At 40.1% G+C, this 18086-nt stretch overlaps 1 protein-coding gene across 5 annotated transcripts in view; it reads right to left on the bottom strand.

Annotated features, from left to right (window-relative positions):
* The window catches only part of LOC144005316 (glutamate receptor ionotropic, delta-1-like), a 120051-nt gene that overhangs the window by 11336 nt on the left and 90629 nt on the right, over positions 1-18086 (bottom strand). For all 5 annotated transcript variants that reach the window (XM_077503430.1, XM_077503426.1, XM_077503429.1 and 2 more), the window contains 10 exons: positions 14412-14588; positions 12974-13135; positions 11828-11947; positions 8804-8905; positions 7255-7377; positions 5954-6028; positions 5525-5867; positions 4585-4723; positions 3204-3399; positions 1340-1506 (listed from right to left, as the gene is read on the bottom strand). In XM_077503430.1, coding sequence (XP_077359556.1) covers positions 1340-1506; positions 3204-3399; positions 4585-4723; positions 5525-5867; positions 5954-6028; positions 7255-7377; positions 8804-8905; positions 11828-11947; positions 12974-13135; positions 14412-14588 — 1604 coding nt within the window. The remainder of the gene's footprint in view (positions 1-1339; positions 1507-3203; positions 3400-4584; positions 4724-5524; positions 5868-5953; positions 6029-7254; positions 7378-8803; positions 8906-11827; positions 11948-12973; positions 13136-14411; positions 14589-18086) is intronic.

Genomic DNA, 18086 nt, shown 5'->3' with positions numbered 1-18086 from the left:
TTGACATCCTAACATTTTAACTCTGATGCGTTCAATGACACCATTACAGTACAATAGCGATGCATTCAAGGCACCCTCACAGACTGTTGTGATGTGTTCAATGACAGCCTCATTGATACATTTGAGCTGCGTCCAAAGGCACTCTCAAGTCATTTAACAAACTTGTGATGCATTCAATGACATGTCACGGGTTTGGCAGCCCAGTGATGCGTTCAAAGACACGTCCTCCGGCAAACTCACGACACGTTCAATGGCAAGTCAACCATCACTGATTGCAGCAATGCAACCCAATGACACCCTCGTTGATAACATTGTGATGCGTTCAATGACCCACTTGACGATTGAGTTATCTTAAAAGCGATGCGGTTTTGTGGCGCGTTCAATTGCACATTATCGATTTGGCAGCCTAGTGATGCATTTAAAGACACCCTCATTCTCTGTTGCACACTTGTGATGCATTCAATGACAGCCTCTGTGATAGCATTATGATGCATTCGGTGATACATTAACAAAAAAAAAAACAAACAGTTGTGAGCATTCAAAGGCCCCCGAAGCCATTGAACAAACTTGTGATGCGTTCAATGACACATCACAGATTTGGCGTCGTGTGACGCATTCAATGGCAACCTCTGTGATAGCAATATGATGCATTCAGTGACACATTTACAAAAAAACCCCAAAACAAATCAGTTGTGATGCATTCAAAGGCCCCATTGAACAAACTTGTGATGCATTCATTGACACATCACAGATTTGGCGGCCTGGTGATGCATTCAATGACAGACTCTCTGATAGCATTATGATGCATTCAGTGACACATTTACAAAACAGTTGTGATGCATTCAAAGGCCCTCTAAGCCATTGAACAAACTTGTGATGCGTTCAATGACACATTGCAGATTTGGCGGCCTGGTGGCACATTCAATGACAGACTCTCTGATAGCATTATGATGCTTTCAGTGACACATTTACAAAACAGTTGTGATGCATTCAAAGGCCCTCTAAGCCATTGAACAAACTTGTGATGGGTTCAAAGACACATCACAGATTTGGCGGCCTGGTGACGCATTCAATGACAGCCTCTCTGATAGCATTATGATGCATTCGGTGACACATTTCCCAAACAGTTGTGGTGCATTCAAAGCCCCCCAAGCCACTGAACGAACTTGTGATGCGTTCAATGACACATCACAGATTTGGCATTCAAGGACAGCCACAGCCTCGGATAAACTTGCGACAAGTTCAGCGGCACCGTCAAAAAGATACTCACGATGCATTCAATGACACGGTTGCGATGCATTGAGTGTCGCTGGGAGAGTGCGGCGTTTGCGTGTCTTACTTTTGCGAGAAGAGGTCCCTGTAGGGGCTTCCGTGCTGCATGGCGACGCCGTAACCTTTGCTGCTGACGCCGCTGCCCGACACGGTGATGGCGCAGTCGTCGTCGGTGAGCGCCGCGTACTCCAACGCCGCCATGTCCCACAGGAAGGCGTACGCGCTCTTCTTGGCCTGCACGGAGGGAGAGAGATGCGCGGTCGCCGCGGCGACCATCAGTTTGGAAACCACAACGCGGCTAAATTTGTTGACGTTCAGTTTGATTGGAGTTGAAAAATCCTCCCCCCAAAAAAAGGTACATTTCCAAGCGACGAACAAAGAGAGTGACTCACTGCGAGTCGCAATTAGTCACAATTTGCGACTAATTATGGCAATTTGTGTCAATGTCAGTGCATTGTGGGTAATGTTTGGAGCCATTCATACATTTAGACAGCCTTTTTCTTTTTAGTGCTTCTCCTTATGCTCATGCCAGCTGATTTTGATTTTGAATCTGGACTCGTCACAAAAAAAAAGTATTTACATTTTTTTTAAATTAAGATTGTTGATTTTTAGCATTTTTGCATTATATATGATTGATAATATTATATTACCCAATTATTTAATACAACAAATACAAATGCAAATTCTTATTTGATTATTTTCTTGTTTTATTATTTACAGTATTCCAATGCATTAAACATAAAATCACTATATGATTAGAAAATTATGTATTGAAATATTGTATTGTTAGTTTTTTGTACAATAAATTAAATAATTAATACAATCAATTAAAAATGTCAAATAATTGTGTAAAACTTTTTTTAGATTTTAATTTTATTTTAATATTTTTCAATTAAAATTTTTTATTTGTATTTTTTTTTACATTTTTAATAGAACTAAATATTTATTGAAGAGATAAAAATGTTTTCTTTTTAAAAAAATTGATTTTAAATCCAGACTGGTCGCAAAAAAAAAAAAAAAGTATTTAAAAAAAATGTCTATTTTGATTTTTAACATTTTTGCATTATATTAATGATTGATAATATAAAAATTACCCAATTATGTAATACAACAAATACAAATGCTAATTTTTATTGATTTGATAATTTTCTCGTTTTGTTACAGTATTCTAATAAAGTAAACATAAAATCACTACTAATTTATAAAATGATGTATTGAAATATTGCATAATAAATTAAATAATTAATACAATCAATTAAAACTCAAATGTATGTGTATTTTTTTTTTTTTAGATTTTTACTTTTTTTTATATTTTACATTAATTTTCATTGTTTTAACATTTTAATAGAACTAAACATTTATTGAATAGATAAAAATTATGTTTTCTTTTTAAATAAATAAATTGTGCAATTAATGAAATAAATGACTAAAAAATAGAGGCAAAAAACAAATCTTTCAAATGTTTATGTAAAATACATTTTAATGTATTAAATAATCATTCATTTTGTATTAATTCCAACATTAATAATAAATGCAATTATAATTATTGAACCAATTATTTAATTAATGAAAAGTTTATTCTGTCTCTAATAATTAAAAAAAAAATACAATGTTCAGAAATTGCAATTTGTAAAATTGCTCATTTTACCAATATTTCCTTCCAATAAATTAACCAATTATGTAAAAAAAAAAGAAAAAAAAAGAAGAAAAAAAAAAGAAGAAGATGATTATTAGATAAATGAACACGAGTACACATTTTAATCAATCGATTTTTTTTGGGGGGAAAATGGAACATTTAGGGCAAAAAATATGACAAAACACTTGCTCAGTGAGCAATTTGTGTGGCGCCGTTCCCGCATTACCCCCCGACCCCGCCCCCCTCTCCGCTTTGGCGCGCGCACACGGCGCCAATCCAAGTGATTTGATCTGACCTTGCGTATGCCCTCGGAGGGGCTGGACACCGAGTAGTCCAGGCCTTCGTTCTTGCTGACGGTCCGCCACAGCTCGGCGTACGTGCCGTCCTGCTCCAGGGGGTTGGTGCCTTTGTTGCGGAAGTAGTCGTACACCGCCGAGTCCCTCACCGTGCCGTAGTCCACGTCCATCTGCCGGGACAGGTCCTGGAAGGAACTGCCATGGAAAATGCGCGTGGTTAGGAGCCCAAGGAGGAGCGCGAGCGGGATCTTTGACGCTCGCAATCAGCCGGTAACAAAAAGAGTGACGGAACTCGGCCGCCCTTATTGGAAAAAGAATGTTGACGAAAAGAAAAAGTAAGGAACATTGCGACAGACAGGTGCCGCCCGGGACTTTCGCAAGATCAACAATAGGTGCTTCAACCCAAAATTAAGCACTTCCTGTTCAACTCTCAAGCATTGCTACTTGAGACTTTTTTTTGTGCGTCATGTCATGATAAACATGTCAAATTACATGTCGATTGCTTAAACTGTTTTTTTTTTTGTTTTTTTTGTTTTTTTTAAGTTAGAGATATCTAATAGTACAACCCCCGAAGTTCATCGAAAATGGCTATTTGAACCCAACTCGGCCAACTTCCTGTTCAATTACGTGCATGGCTCCTTAAGACTTTTTTGTACGTCATGTCATGATAAACATGTCCACCAAATTTCATGTCGATCATTGAATCTGGTGTCGGGCAATTTTCTTTTCCCTCCAAAATTCAAACGACAATTGTAACATGGCTGCTTTAAACCAGGATAACTGACTTCCTGTTCAATTTTGGGCATGGCTCCTTGAAACTTTTTTGTGCGTCATGTCATGATAAACATGTCCACCAAATTTTATGTTGATTGATTAAACTGGTGTCGGGCTAAATTTTTTTTCCCCTCCAAAATTCAAACGACAATTATAACATGGTTGTTTTAAACCAGGATAACCGACTTCCTGTTAAATTTCAGGCATGGCTCCTTGAGACTTTTTTGTGTGTCATGTCATGATAAACATGTCCACTAAATTTCATGTCGATCGGTGAATCTAATGTCAGGGGCAATTTTTTTGTTCCTGCTAAATTGAGAGAGTTCTGGAATTCACCCAAGATGGCTGCTTCAACCCAAAATGGCTGACTTTTTTAAGAATTTTCGTGCGTCATGTCATGATAAACATAACCACAGACTTTTTGAGTACCCCGTCTAATAAATCCAAAATCCACCCACTTGGCAAAATTGCCAGTTTTTTTGGTTATGTTGAGGCTCCGACGATGGTGATTTGTTGCTTGCAACAAAATAATGAACATCAATTCGCACCGCCTCGCGTTTGCGCCCTAATTAGTTGGATATTCCCTCGCGTGCGTGAGGCGCTCACCGTATGGCGTGGTCCATCCGGGACACGGTGAGGTACGCTGCCAGGTTGGCCGTGTACGACGAGCACACGATGAGCGTGAAGAGCCACCAGCTGCCCATGACGATCCTCAGCGCCACCGAGCCCGCCACACCGTCTCCGCCTACCAGCGCAAACACACGGTTACACACACTTTCATGCACTTGCAAACGGAAAGCGAACCGTTTTTCCTTTTGGACGATTTTAAATTCCGTTTGTTTTCTTCTGAAAGCCATACTTGAGTAAAAGTACACAAATCTTCACAGAAAGTAACTTGTAGACCATTATTTGAGTAAAATTCATAAAGTATCTGACATTTTCCATTTAATTCTCAAAACTTTGAATTTTATTGTGGAAAGGAGATCTTAGAGCGCCTTGTTGTTGGCCTTCGAGTGTGCGGAGAAGGTGGAAGAGTGCAGGTAAAATCATTTGTACAAATCAAAGCTGTCTGACTCCATTTGGACTGATTTTGCAAGACCAACCGAATATTGTGTTGTATTGATAAAAAAATATATATATATACCAAAAAAAAAGATTAGTCTCTTCTTTCATCAGGAAAGAAAAAAAAAAAGATTTTTTACTGTTTTGAAGCAATTAGCATTACAATATAGCTAAGTTTCATCAATATTCACATTCCTGGTGAAAAGAGTGGGGAAAAGAGCTTGATGCAACATAGCCCTGGTTGATCTCTTATACTCCGCTGCCACCTGGTGGCCGTTTTTGTAATAACTACCATTGCTTCAATCATTCTCTTCAGTTCAGAGGCCGTACCAAAGCCTTCTGTATGCTCTAGTGTAAAAACAAACAAACAAACAAACAAACAAACAAAAAAAACATATAAAAACGTTTTTTGTAGTATGGCAACATTTAACATATGTTCTTGGGAGTTAATCACCTTATTGGCACATCGCCAAACGGGACTCACCTTGCTGCACGAAGGCCCCGTAGACGATCCAGATGGCGCTGTGCAGCGATCCAGACCCGGATCCGTTGCCGGTCTGCCCCGCCGCCGGCGGTGGCGCGGCGGACGAGCGCAGCGCCTGCAGCCTGTTGAGCAGGAAGATGAGCACGCCCACCACGGGGATGGCGGCGGCGATGCAGGCCCACACGGCCAAATCGAAAGGCACGAAGAGCGAGAAGATGTTGATCTTCTCCTCGGGTTTGCGCAGCAGGATGCCCACGCTGTAGTCCAGGTAGCGCTTGCTGAAGTCCACCACGTTCTCGCGCTCCGGCGTGATGGTGATGGCCGACACGGCCAGGTCGGCCCTCTGACGGGGGGGGGTCACGGACGGACACCGGACGTTTAAGTGGGTGTGGTTTTTCGCACGCGAGCCAATCGGAGGCGGGCTCTCACCTTGTTGATGAGGTCGCCGATCATCCCATTCCACGAGCCGTTGGGAAGCTGAGATCCGTATTTGCTGTCCGACACCTGGAGGAACCGCGTGAAAGGTTTCAGACCACTTCTCTGGATATACGACTGGAGAGCCGATACCCCGTACACGCCAGTGCAAGCCGATGAAGTCACAGGGAGGCCATCTTGCCCCTCCCACTCCGTGAGCAGACTACTGTATAAATTTTCGCTATACATACAGATCAGACATATAAAACTCGGAGGCACTTAGTAAAAGACCAAAGGCGGGTTGGGGGGGTTGGCCCTGGGCTGGTCACTATTTTTTAACAAGTAGAAAAAATATCTAAATAATATATATATATATATATATATATATATATATATATATGTATATGTATATTAGGGATGTCAAAATTAGTGCGTTAATTTTGAGTTAATTTAAACTTGCTTTAACGCCACTATGTTTTTTTTGGGTTTTTTTTGTTTGTTTTTTTTACGCGCAATTAACCCTGACTTGGAACGCTTGTACTGGGTAAATTCCAATCCCGACACCACATAAAAATTTAGCAGTAATAAATTTAATAATTATGCATATTTTTCTGGAGACTGGGGTCAAATTCTATTTTACAAATTTCACAAATGACTTTGTCTTAAAGATTAGATAATATGCGCATCATATGAAAAGAAAAATGCACGGAGCTGTCACCGACATCTTACAATTGCAATGATGCCATCTAGTGACCTCAACACAAATCAATATCACACTCATTTTGTTTTTTGCCATACAGTAATCTTTTTAATTTTAACCCAATTTGATGAATTATGAAATAACTGTATCAATGACTAAAAGATGCAGACACATTTCTATTTAACGTTTTTTTTCCCACAGTTTAGTTAACAAATGTACGAAAACTTGGAAAAAAATCTGATCGTACATTTTATTGTACATTTAGAACAGATATACATTTTCAGATAAATCGTGAGTTAACTATTGAAGTATAATTTATACACGCATTTAAAGCAAGTTGTAAAATGTCTGAAGACCTCTTGTTTATGTTTAATAAATTTAATTTATGGTGTATAAATTAGGGTGTTTTCTACTAAGTAGTGTCTGAAATGTTCTCCAATTTGGATACTGCAAATGTATCGGATGGTATGGCGAGAAACGTTTTTTGGGAGGAGCAATATGGCCGCCTTGCCACCTCAAAAGTCTTGGCCTATCGGCTATCCAGTCATACATATAGATCAATGCTTCGGACGATTAGGCCTGGGGTCAACAGGAAGTGGCTTGGCTCGGAGGTCACCTGGTAGATGTCGTACTTGAAGCCCAGGAGCTTGGCGAGGGCGTCCAGCACGTCGATGGAGAAGCCTTTGTAGCGTTTGGGCTGGCCCAGGATGTTCTCCGCCACCATCACAAACGGGTCCTCCTTGACGCAAGCACAACCCACGCGGCAACAGTGACCACAAGAACTTCGTAATCGGAAGAAACATTTGACAAGGAGAAGAACCCCGAGTGGAACATTGGCGCTCTTGTCTGCTATCTGTGGCGACAGTGTACCTAATCAAGTGTCTGCTTTGATTCCTCAAGTGCCACCTTGACCAGGTCGGACAGGACTCAAGGGGCCGAGAGGTGGCGGGGGGGTGTCATTCCGCAGGGAGGCCTGCGGTAAGGTGTAGTATTTGTGACAAGGTGCTAATGCGAGCGCCGGGTTGCCGAGTGAGGTTTAGTCTCGCTCGGTCGACCTCTGGAGCCTCCGCGTGAAGGAAACGCTAGCTGGTTTGTTTGGATCTCCAGAAGGCATCAAAAGTCGAAGTGTCGCTCAAGCTTGAACGATCGCAACGGCGCATTTAAAAAAAAAAAAAAAAAAAAAAAAAAAAAAAAAAGAATCCGACTCACAGAAACTTTTGCCGGCTTGCTTGTTGTTTTGTTAGCACTATCTTCCTCCTCCAAAAAAGTAAAAAAATAAAAATATAAATATTTGTGCTTTGCAAAAACATGACTAGAATAGAACGCAAACAATGCAACCATTTTTGTGTGTGCCCGCCTTGGCCACTGGGGGCAGTATCACAACAGTCAGAATGACAAACGAAGAAGAGTCACCAGATGCAAGAATATTTGTCATTCTTCACTAGAGGATAAAGAATATCGGTCTGCTCGATTATGGGAAAATAATAATCACGATTATTTTGGCAATAATTGAAATCACGATTATTCAAACGATTACTTTTTGGTACAAAACAAGAAAATGGTTAAGCATTTAAAAATATTAAGACCAATTAAAAAAATAGACTATAGACAAAACTATAATCATGCAAGTTCCTTTTGGACCAAACATAATTTATAATAATATATATTTATAATAATATTTATTTATGTTGACACACACTTGAAGTTGGAGTGCAGCATGTGCACTGTGCAGTTGGACGATCGTTTATTTTTTTTGGTACAAAACAAGAACATTTTTTATTGTAAAAAAACAAAAAATATTTGAAACACTATAATTATGCAAGTTGGATGAAACAAAATTTATTAAATTAGTTATTTAGAAATTTAAAAAAGGTGCAAATGTATAAATTTAATCAAACAACTCAAAAATGAATATGAATCCTTTTGTTTACGATGATGCTGATTTTGTAATTGTTGAGTGTAATAATTGAAAGTGTTTGTTTTTTCAACACCTCTGTCAATGCTAAACATTAGCACATCTATGACTTTTTCCATGATGTGCTAGCATTAAGCTAAGCCGATTTTTGTTGTTTGAAACACATTTGTGTGTACGATGAATGTTTTTTTTTCTTTTTAATAAAATGATGCACCAGCGACCAGTCCCGGGCGCAAAACGATTGTCGTACCAGCAACGTGACCACTTTGACGGTGACTCCCTGCATGCCACTCTCGATGCGGCTCTCCTTCAGGCTGCCGTTCAGGCCGTTCGCCGGGTCCCACGTGGCCAGCTGGCAACAAGAAAAACAAGACAAACGTCCGTTATGACCCCGGCGACCATTCCAGCTGCTTAACTTAGCCGAGAAGCCGCATCCCCGAGTCACAAAACAGCTGCCGCCTTCCCCTCGTCGGCTTTGCTCCGTTTCAAAGTTTGCCTTTTGTCCTCATTGTGAACGCTCACAACAAAAGAAAACAAAGTGCACATTAGCCGCCGCAGCTAATGAGCGGCGCCAGCGAGCTGAACCGTCAGTGGTGGTGTGGCCGCGATGGGAGTTAATTAGCCTCGTTAGCTAAACGTGGGTGCGTTATTGTTCCTTAACGACCATACCGCCCGTTGTTAAGATGGCGCCGCCCGTAATGAGCGCATGCTAATTAGCCAAAACAAGCTAACCAAGACGGCAGATGGGGAAAGACGTGTCTGCTTGTGCTTTTTTTTTTTTTTGGCTGTGTCTACGGTGAAAACGCGGCAGCAAATATGTGGGTGTTGAACCCTTTGACTTACTGTTGAACCCAGTTAAGAGGAACCCCAACAACGACAAAGTCCCCACTTTTTCTGGTGAGAGAATTGTGAATGATGCGGGTGTACTTGTTCCTGGTGAAATGTTTCAACACCCGCACTTTTGCCCCTGGTCTTGCCCGTAATGAGTGCATGCTAATTAGCTAAAACAAGCTAATCGAGACGACAGATGGGGAAAAACACGTCTGGTTGGTGCTTTTTTTTTTTGCTGTATCTTTGGTGAAAACGCAGCGGCAAATATGTGGGCGTTGAATCCTTTAACTTTTGTTGAACCCAGTCAAGAGGAATCCCGACGACAACAACATCCACACTTTTTCTGGTGAGAGGGTTGTGAGTGATGAGGGTGTACTTTTTCCTGGTGAAATGTTTCAACACCCGCACTTTTGCTACTGGTCTTGCCCGTAATGAGCGCATGCTAATTAGCCAAAACAAGCTAACCAAGACGACAGATGGGGAAAGATGCGTCTGCTTGGTGCTTTTTTTTTTGGCTGTGTCTGCGGTGAAAATGCAGCGGCAAATATGTGGGTGTTGAACCCTTTTACTTATTGCTGAACCCAGTCAAGAGGAACCCTGACGACGACAACATCCGCACTTTTGAGAATTGTGAGTGACGCGGGTGTACTTGTTCCTGGTGAAATGTTTCAACACCCGCACTTTTGCCACTGGTCTTGCACAACAAAAGCAGCTACTTGTGTCACATCCGTGTCAGCATGGTCACATGACTGCGTGAAGACATCCCTCTGACCGGACGCAGACACTCCATCCTGATGTTGTAATTCCCACAAAAGAGCCCCGTTGGACTTAGCAAAGCGCCAAATTGCGGCTAACGCATTGAGACGACCCCGGGGAATGGAAATCATCAGCACCTGAGGCTCGTTTTCCGCATTGGTTGTGGGTGGGGTGGGGGGTTGTTCATTACGCTCGATCGCTTCGCCACTCCGCCAAACGGTGGCTGGGCCTCTGCGGTCATATGAGACGCGTTCAATGTTACTAACGGCCTCGTTAATGACCATTTGGCCGTCGTGAGCGGCTCGCGCGCGGGACACAATGCAGCGAAAAGGAAAACAAGACAAAAGATCAACATCACAGTGGCACATTTCCGAGTCAAAGGGTTTGACAGCCACATTGTTCCTGGAGAAAAGCTTCAACACCCAAACTTTTGCCGCTGTTACCAATTAGTGAGCGTTATGTAAAATGAGGCCGTTTGAAAGTGTGATCCGATTACGGTGAAAAGGAGCAAAATGATGAAGCGTGGAAAGCTGTTCAATCAGATGAAGCACATGCCGACATGTTAATGAGCGTGCATATTAATGAGGGTGCATGATAATGAGCATGCATATTAATGAGCAGACATGTCAAACACTTGACTGAGCCCCAGCATGCTAATAACAACAATACGTCTGACGGCTTTTTTTGTCTTTCCATGAGTGCTCTATTAACTCTGCACGCGTGCACAAGTGTGTGTGTGTGTTTGCGCGAGCACGTGTGCGAGAAGAGGATGGCCATTGGAAAGTTTCGAGGGACTCATAACTCAGAGTGAGAGGCCAGATGATTAAATCTTCATTACTGCAGCAACTCTCTGCATGTGTGCGTCTGCGTGTGAGTAGGTGCGCGTGCGTGTGTGCGCGCACGCACTGACACACGGACCCCACAAGCTGCTAAATCATTGAAATGGTTATGCACGCGTATGGGACCGGGTGTCAATTACGCATCGCTGCTTAATGAAAGTAAGCGAGAAGGAAAACACATATGCGCATGTCGGCTTTTGTTTTCCATTACAACACACACACACACACACACACACACAACCACACACACACACACACACACACACAAATACTAGAATATTATTATTATTATTATTATTATTATTATATATATATGTAATATTTTATATATATTATTTATATATAAAATGTATTATTTATTACTATATATATATATGTAATTTATTTAATAATTTTTTATTTATTACTATATAGATTTTTTTTTATTATATTGTATTTATATATTATATATTTATATAGTTAATAAATATAATTAATAATTATTATTGGAATTATTAGTTATGAATGTATTCAGTAGAATATGGCCAGTGTGCGCATGCATGTGTGCAAGAGAAAAAGAGCCCCATTGTGCATGCCAGACCACTGGGTGGCGCTGTGACTTCTGGCGACAGCTGTTTAGTAACGAGATTTGTACGTGGCTGTTGCCATGGCAACAAGACGTCGACGCTGGTTCGACACTTTCCCCTCTCGTCTGTCGACAGCGTTGCCACGGCAACAGCTGCATCCTGTCCAAATGGTCACACGATACGCTACGCAGCCATTTTGTGTTCCACAAAACTTTTTTTTTTGCCACCGTTGCTATGCCCGCCGCTCAGCCGGAGACGGCGCCCGTCCGTCCGTCCGCTCACCCTCTTGACGTCCTTGCCGAAGGTGTGGCTGAAACTGGAGCCGAGGATCTCGAAGTGGACGTGAGCGTTGGCGCCGCCATCTTTGAAGTCCATGGTGCCCGTCAGGCCCGTGATGTTGCCCTGGTGACACAGCACAAAAAGTTTCATTCGCCAAGCGTCTCGTCGCGCCTGGCGCTAACATCGCGCTAGGCTAACGACAAATGGTTGCGAGGAAAGATTTTCAACGCAGCTCTGCTTACCCTGCACGAAACGTAAAGAAAAATACAATGGCATTTTCATAAACAAGACAATATTTTTTTTAACTAATATTAAAGCAAAAGGAAAACCAAAAAATATAAAAAACTAAGAAAATTTAGTTCTGAAAATGAATTCAAAGTACCTAAATTGAAAACACAAAATGAAAACTATGAGCAAACTATTAAAAAGTTGCAGTGAAGTCATGTCATCGATTGATATATCTCGTCAAGTTAACAATATTATGTAAGGCTAATAATAATAATAATCTGCGATAACACTGCAGCCCTGCTTATCATTTTTTTCTAGAACATTAGCTAGGCTGGCAAGTTCATGTATTGTGTTCTTATGAAGGTTGCTGATACCAGCCACTGAGACATAAGCAGGCTATTTTTTCTCTCTTTCTTTCTTTCCTTCTTTCTTTCTTTCTCTCTCTCTCTCTCTCTCTCTCTCTCTCTCTCTCTCTCTCTCTCTCTCTCTTTTTTGCCGGTGGATGACGTGACATTTCTCGGCTTCCATTAGCTCGTGTAGCAGCGCAGACAGCTGTAAGAGAGAGGAAAAAAAAACAAAAAAAACGTTCTTCTGACAGCAGCAAAGGTTGCGTCAGCTGTCAGCAGATGGCAAAAGTGCTGGCAAATGTTTGTTTGGCTTTCACGTAAAGTCGCCAATGCCTCCAGTCAGTCGTCGGACACACAGTTGATTTTTTTTCTTTCACGTGCTTAAAGGGCAAAACATTTCGCACACGTCAATAAAAAGAAAACAAGTTAAGCGTTAATAAACACAATCAACGTATGTAAAATTAGAGGGATAAAAACCGTCATGATTCCATTTTGTCAATAAAGTTGTATCATAACAAAATGACTTTGCGGATAGTTTGTGGTGTCGCGTCGTTAGCATCGCTAGCTAACCAACCTTCTGTATGGTCTCCAGCATGGACCATCCTCCGTTCCAGGGCTTGGTGGACTTCCTGATGCAGTTGAGACTGGCCATGCTGTGCCACTTGCGGTCCTCCAGCTTGCGGTAGAAGGCGTTGGCCAGCATCAGCACGCTGTCGTACAGGTACAGATTCGACACCTGCCGCCACACGGCGGGAAAGTCAACACGCTTATTGGTTCCACTTGAGCGCGGACCAGCTACATTTAAGAATAGATAACTTTACAACACCGTTCATCAAATAGCTAACGAGCCACTTAGCTAACATTAGGACCAACGTGACTTTAGACAGACTAACTTGACACTGACTAGCTCATTTTGTGGTGTGTGATACTGCAAATTTTGGTATCGAACGGGGCTGGACTGGCACCAAAAAATAAATAAATCGGCCCTGGCATTTTGACTTAGACCAGCCAGCCCGCTGGTTCAGTTTGCTGTTTATATTGTATTGATTAATGGCTGCCGGGCATCTGCCCTGTATGCCAGAAGGCCAGTTCAGCACTGGTTATCGACCCGATACCAAGTAAACTCAGGGTCAGTATTGCCGATACCGATTAAAATTATGGTATGGTATGGTATGGTATGGTATATATATATATATATATATATATATAGAGCTATCATCAAATGGCTTATTCACAATCAACCTTTAAGTCTTTTTGTGTTGTTTCTTTTTTAAAGAAAGAACAAAATTAGGACAAAGTTGATTAATAATTAATAAATAGAAAATAAAAAATGTATTATTATTATTATTACTTAGAACAAAGGTAACTGATAACTGGAAAATAATAAAATGTATTATTATTATTATTATTATTATTATTACTTCGAACAAAGTTAATTGGTGAATAGAAAATAAAAAAATGTATTATTGTTATTATTTTATTCCTTCGAACAAAGTTAACTGATAAATAGAAAATAATAAAATTGATTATTGTTATTGATTTTTTTTAAATGGATCCAATAAAATGGATTATTATTACTGTATCAATTCTATGCCCCCCCCCCCCAAGAAACATTGTAACCATAACAAAATAATTTTTACTTTCTTAAAATCCACAAAGTGTTCATAGGAAAATACATTTAAACAAATTCTTCATCATATAAATTTCAGAAACTACAAATACAAAAAACCCTAAATTTTCTTCCTTCATCACTTCTTTTTCAAGCTAAATAAACAAGATGTTAAAGATTATCATGCAACAGCAAATACAAAACAAAAAACATACCCCAAAAAATTGTTTTTGAAGTACAACACTGTCTGTGTTCATGCAATCTACAAAAATAAGATGCTAAGTCACGTGATCGATACTGATTTGGTATCGATAATATTGATATTTGGACCGATCCGCCCACAACCACCGAGTTTTGCCTGACTAGCAAGTAGCTAACGTTCGCATGAGTCAGCTAATGTTACCTCCAGGTTGTGCAGGTATCCTTCCTGCGGGTCGCACAGCAGCGACGAGACGCGGTGGTTGTTTTTCACGCATCGAGCGCCACCGCCGTCTTTCCACGACGGGAAGATCTGCCGCACCACCGTCATGCGCCCCAGTGCACTGTGGGTAAGCTCCAGGATCTCCGTGTCGCTGATTTCCTGTGCGGTGGCGATGAGACGCCAAAATACAAATATGGATTTTCTTTTATCATCTTCTTCCATACCTCAAGTGCTCAATAAAAGATTTTTTTCCACGGGCAAGAAAATCCATACGTTCAGTCACGGCGTAAGGATATTACACGCACACACGCACGTTATCAAACAGCTGTGAGGAGTTCCTGAATAGTAAAATGCTCGAAGAGACGTGATTTGCTCTATGAGCCGTCAAGTAATGAAGACGAGACAGATGTGAGACGCAGGCCACTTTTAGTTACCAATGTTTGGTTAGCTGCAGGCTACACACACACACAAACACACGCACATGCACACGCACACACACACAGGCAGACAGGCCCCCAAAAAAAAAAATAATCAAAGTGTGAGCAAACATACTGACGACTTGATGGAGCTTATTTCTCGCGGCATGAAAAACAAGCTAATTAGCGCATTAGCATCCATTTGGCTGCGGCAAATGGATGCTAATGCTTTTGGCTCATCACGCGCCTCTGCAAAAAAATAAAAAGTCGGGCAGTTTTTGGGGCTGAGTGCACTCGAGCGCGGCATGTTGATGGCTTGATGTGTTGATGTGATGTTGCCATTAACACGCAACAAAAATCACTGGAACAGTTTTTGTTTTTGGGGTTTTTTTTGGAAAAGTTTCACAGGCAGATTGAAATTCTGCACGCAAGCCAGCATATCAGTTGCTTTCCAAAAACAGCCAAAGAAAAAGCTCGCTTTTGGGGGTCAATCTGTTCCGCAAAGTGCGACTAAAACCCGATTGTCCGAAATCCAAAGCAATGTTTCTCATTGGAAATCATGCCAATCCAAATAATCCGTTCTAGACATCTAAAAATGTAAACAAAAAAAAACATTTTATTTATATAAGAGGAGCTTTTCCTTTACATGCAAAGTGTGAAATAAATTTAGTTAACTAATTAAATAGATAAATGAATATTTAACTTGATTTTTACTTGTAATGAAGACTAAAACCCGATTGTCCGAAATCCAAAGCAATGTTTCTCATTGGAAATCATGCCAATCCAAATAATCCGTTCCAGACATCTAAATATGTAAACAAAAAAATACATTTTATTTATAGAGAGGAGCTTTACCTTTGCATGCAAAGTGTGAAATAAATTAAAAGTAACAAATTAAGTCAATAAATGAGTATTTATCTTGATTTTTTACTTGGAATGAAGACTCCTGTAGTGTGTAATAAAAATGAATAAATAAATCATAAAAAGAAATGTCGTATGGCCCACCCAGGAAAGTGTGTTCAAATGGTGTTATCTGCCATGCTTTTATTTTGAAGGTTTTTGATGTTCCACAGATGTTGCCTGATTGTTGCCGAGCAGACTGGGAGGTTAATTATCACTTTGAATTGCAAATAAAAAAACACTCGCCGTCTGTTGAAGCCGCATCGGCTGAACGCGTATCGAGTCAGGTCAAGTTTTTTTGTTTTGTTTTGTTTGCTTTTGTTTTTGTACGAAACAAAAAAGACAAAAAAATCCCAGAAAGCAAATTTCACAAAAACTAGAGCACATGAAAAAGTGATGTTCTGCTGTATGGTCGTACAAAATGATGCTTGTAAGTCAAATCTTATAATGCGGAGAAAACAGGACCAACATGAACCAGCGGCATTTGGAGAAGAAAGATATTCTCCATCTGGTGAAAGCTTGTGGCGTTTGAAAATTCTGGCTAATCTAAAAACAAAAAAACAGACGGTTTATTTTTTGTTGTTGTCGGTTGTTATTTTTGCCCCCATTGTGCTCCCTAATTGTTTATCAAAGAGCCATTCACCTGTTAATCCTCTTGCAGAAAAGAAGCACCTGCCTCCCATATGAGTGCCCCCCCTTCCCCCCCGCCCCCTCCATCTGGTTAGTGATTGGTCTCCCCTGCACGCGTTGGCGGATGAAAGGCGAGCGGGGGAAGACGGATGAGATGAGCGAGTGGACGCGGGCGGGTTAAGGAGGCCGCCGAGTAACCTTTTGCGCCTTTTGTCTGCTAATCAGCTCATTAGCGCTTCAAAGCCTCACGCTAGCAACTTACAAATGGGACTTGGAGGTGGTCGGGGGGCCGGGGGGGGGGCTCCGGTCACATGACTTGATCGGATTTACATTAACGTGACGATTTAGCTCACTGATTAGATGGTCAAATGAAAAAACAGGACAATACAGAGGCCGCTTTGGAAAAATGTGATTTTTTTATTTTATTTTATTTTTTTTTTTAATGCTCATATATCACTTTACTATTCAATGGCGTTCCTCAGGGCTCCGTTCTAAGACCTCATTTCTTTTCTATTGTGTTCATTAAAAACGTGTTGTACTGCATTTGAGGATGGCCGGAAGACTTCTGAGTTCAACCCAGGAAGTGTGTACGGGAATGCCCCCTTGACCTCGGTAATTCCACTTGCGAAGTTGGCAAAAAAAAAGGACCCCGACTTCACCAACAGACTACAATGTGACGTCACTCTACAATGGTGTAAATGATAAAACACACTTTACTCGAGTATAAAACTAGATAGCTTTCTTCATTCATAAATATTCGACATTACTTCACGTAACACAACACACGTACGTGACAGTATGCCGCCGTCTCCCTGCATGAAATCATTTGGTCAACTACTGTACTGTATGAAATGGTTATGAATTAAGTATGGAGGTAAATATGGTGCAAAAGTAACTCATAAAAAAAATGTACCTGTAGAAAAAAGTATAAATTTGTATATGTAATAGTCGTGATTTGTACCTGTAAAAAAAAATGTGTACATAAAAAAAAAAATAGACCTGTCAAAAAAAATGCACCTGTAAAAAAAAGGGGAGGTAAAAAAAAAGGACTTTTGTCCAAAATGCATACCTGTAAAAAAAAAAAAATGTACTAAATAAATAAATAAATAAATAAACAGACAAACAAATAAATAAACAAACAAATAAATAAAAGTAAGAAATTTGTACGTAAACAAACAAACAAAAAAATAAATAAATAAATAAATAAATCTTTCAGGACTTTTACAGATACAAATTTAAACTCTACAGGTACAATTTTGTTTTTGCGACCATTATTTTGCGTCCAATTTTTTTTTTTTTATGTACAGATCTTTTTTTAACGTTCAATTTTTTTTTTACATAAAAAATCTTTTTTTTAGTACACATTTTCTTTTTTACAGGTACACATTTTTTTACAGGTCCAATTTATTTTTTTTACGTACACATTTTTTTTTACAGGTATAAATCACGATTTTTACAGATACAAATGTATACTTTTTTTCTACAGGTACACATTTTTTTTACGAATTACTTTTGCACTTTTAGCTCCATAATTAAGATAAAAACAATAAATGAAGCAAAGTTGGGAGAAGGTAAGTTTGCTGGAGGTCAAAATGAGTTTTAAGAACAAAATAAAAAAAACAATTTACCGCTACCCGCCATTTTGATTGTTTACTTTCGCCTCGAACGCTTTCAGATAGGAAGTGGGAAAAAAAAACAACTTGGATATATC

Source organism: Festucalex cinctus, chromosome 17 (assembly GCF_051991245.1).
Source record: "Festucalex cinctus isolate MCC-2025b chromosome 17, RoL_Fcin_1.0, whole genome shotgun sequence".
Classification (NCBI taxonomy): Eukaryota; Metazoa; Chordata; class Actinopteri; order Syngnathiformes; family Syngnathidae; genus Festucalex; species Festucalex cinctus.
The sequence above is the reverse complement of the archived record's forward strand: the minus strand, read 5'-3'. Positions and strand labels throughout refer to the sequence as shown.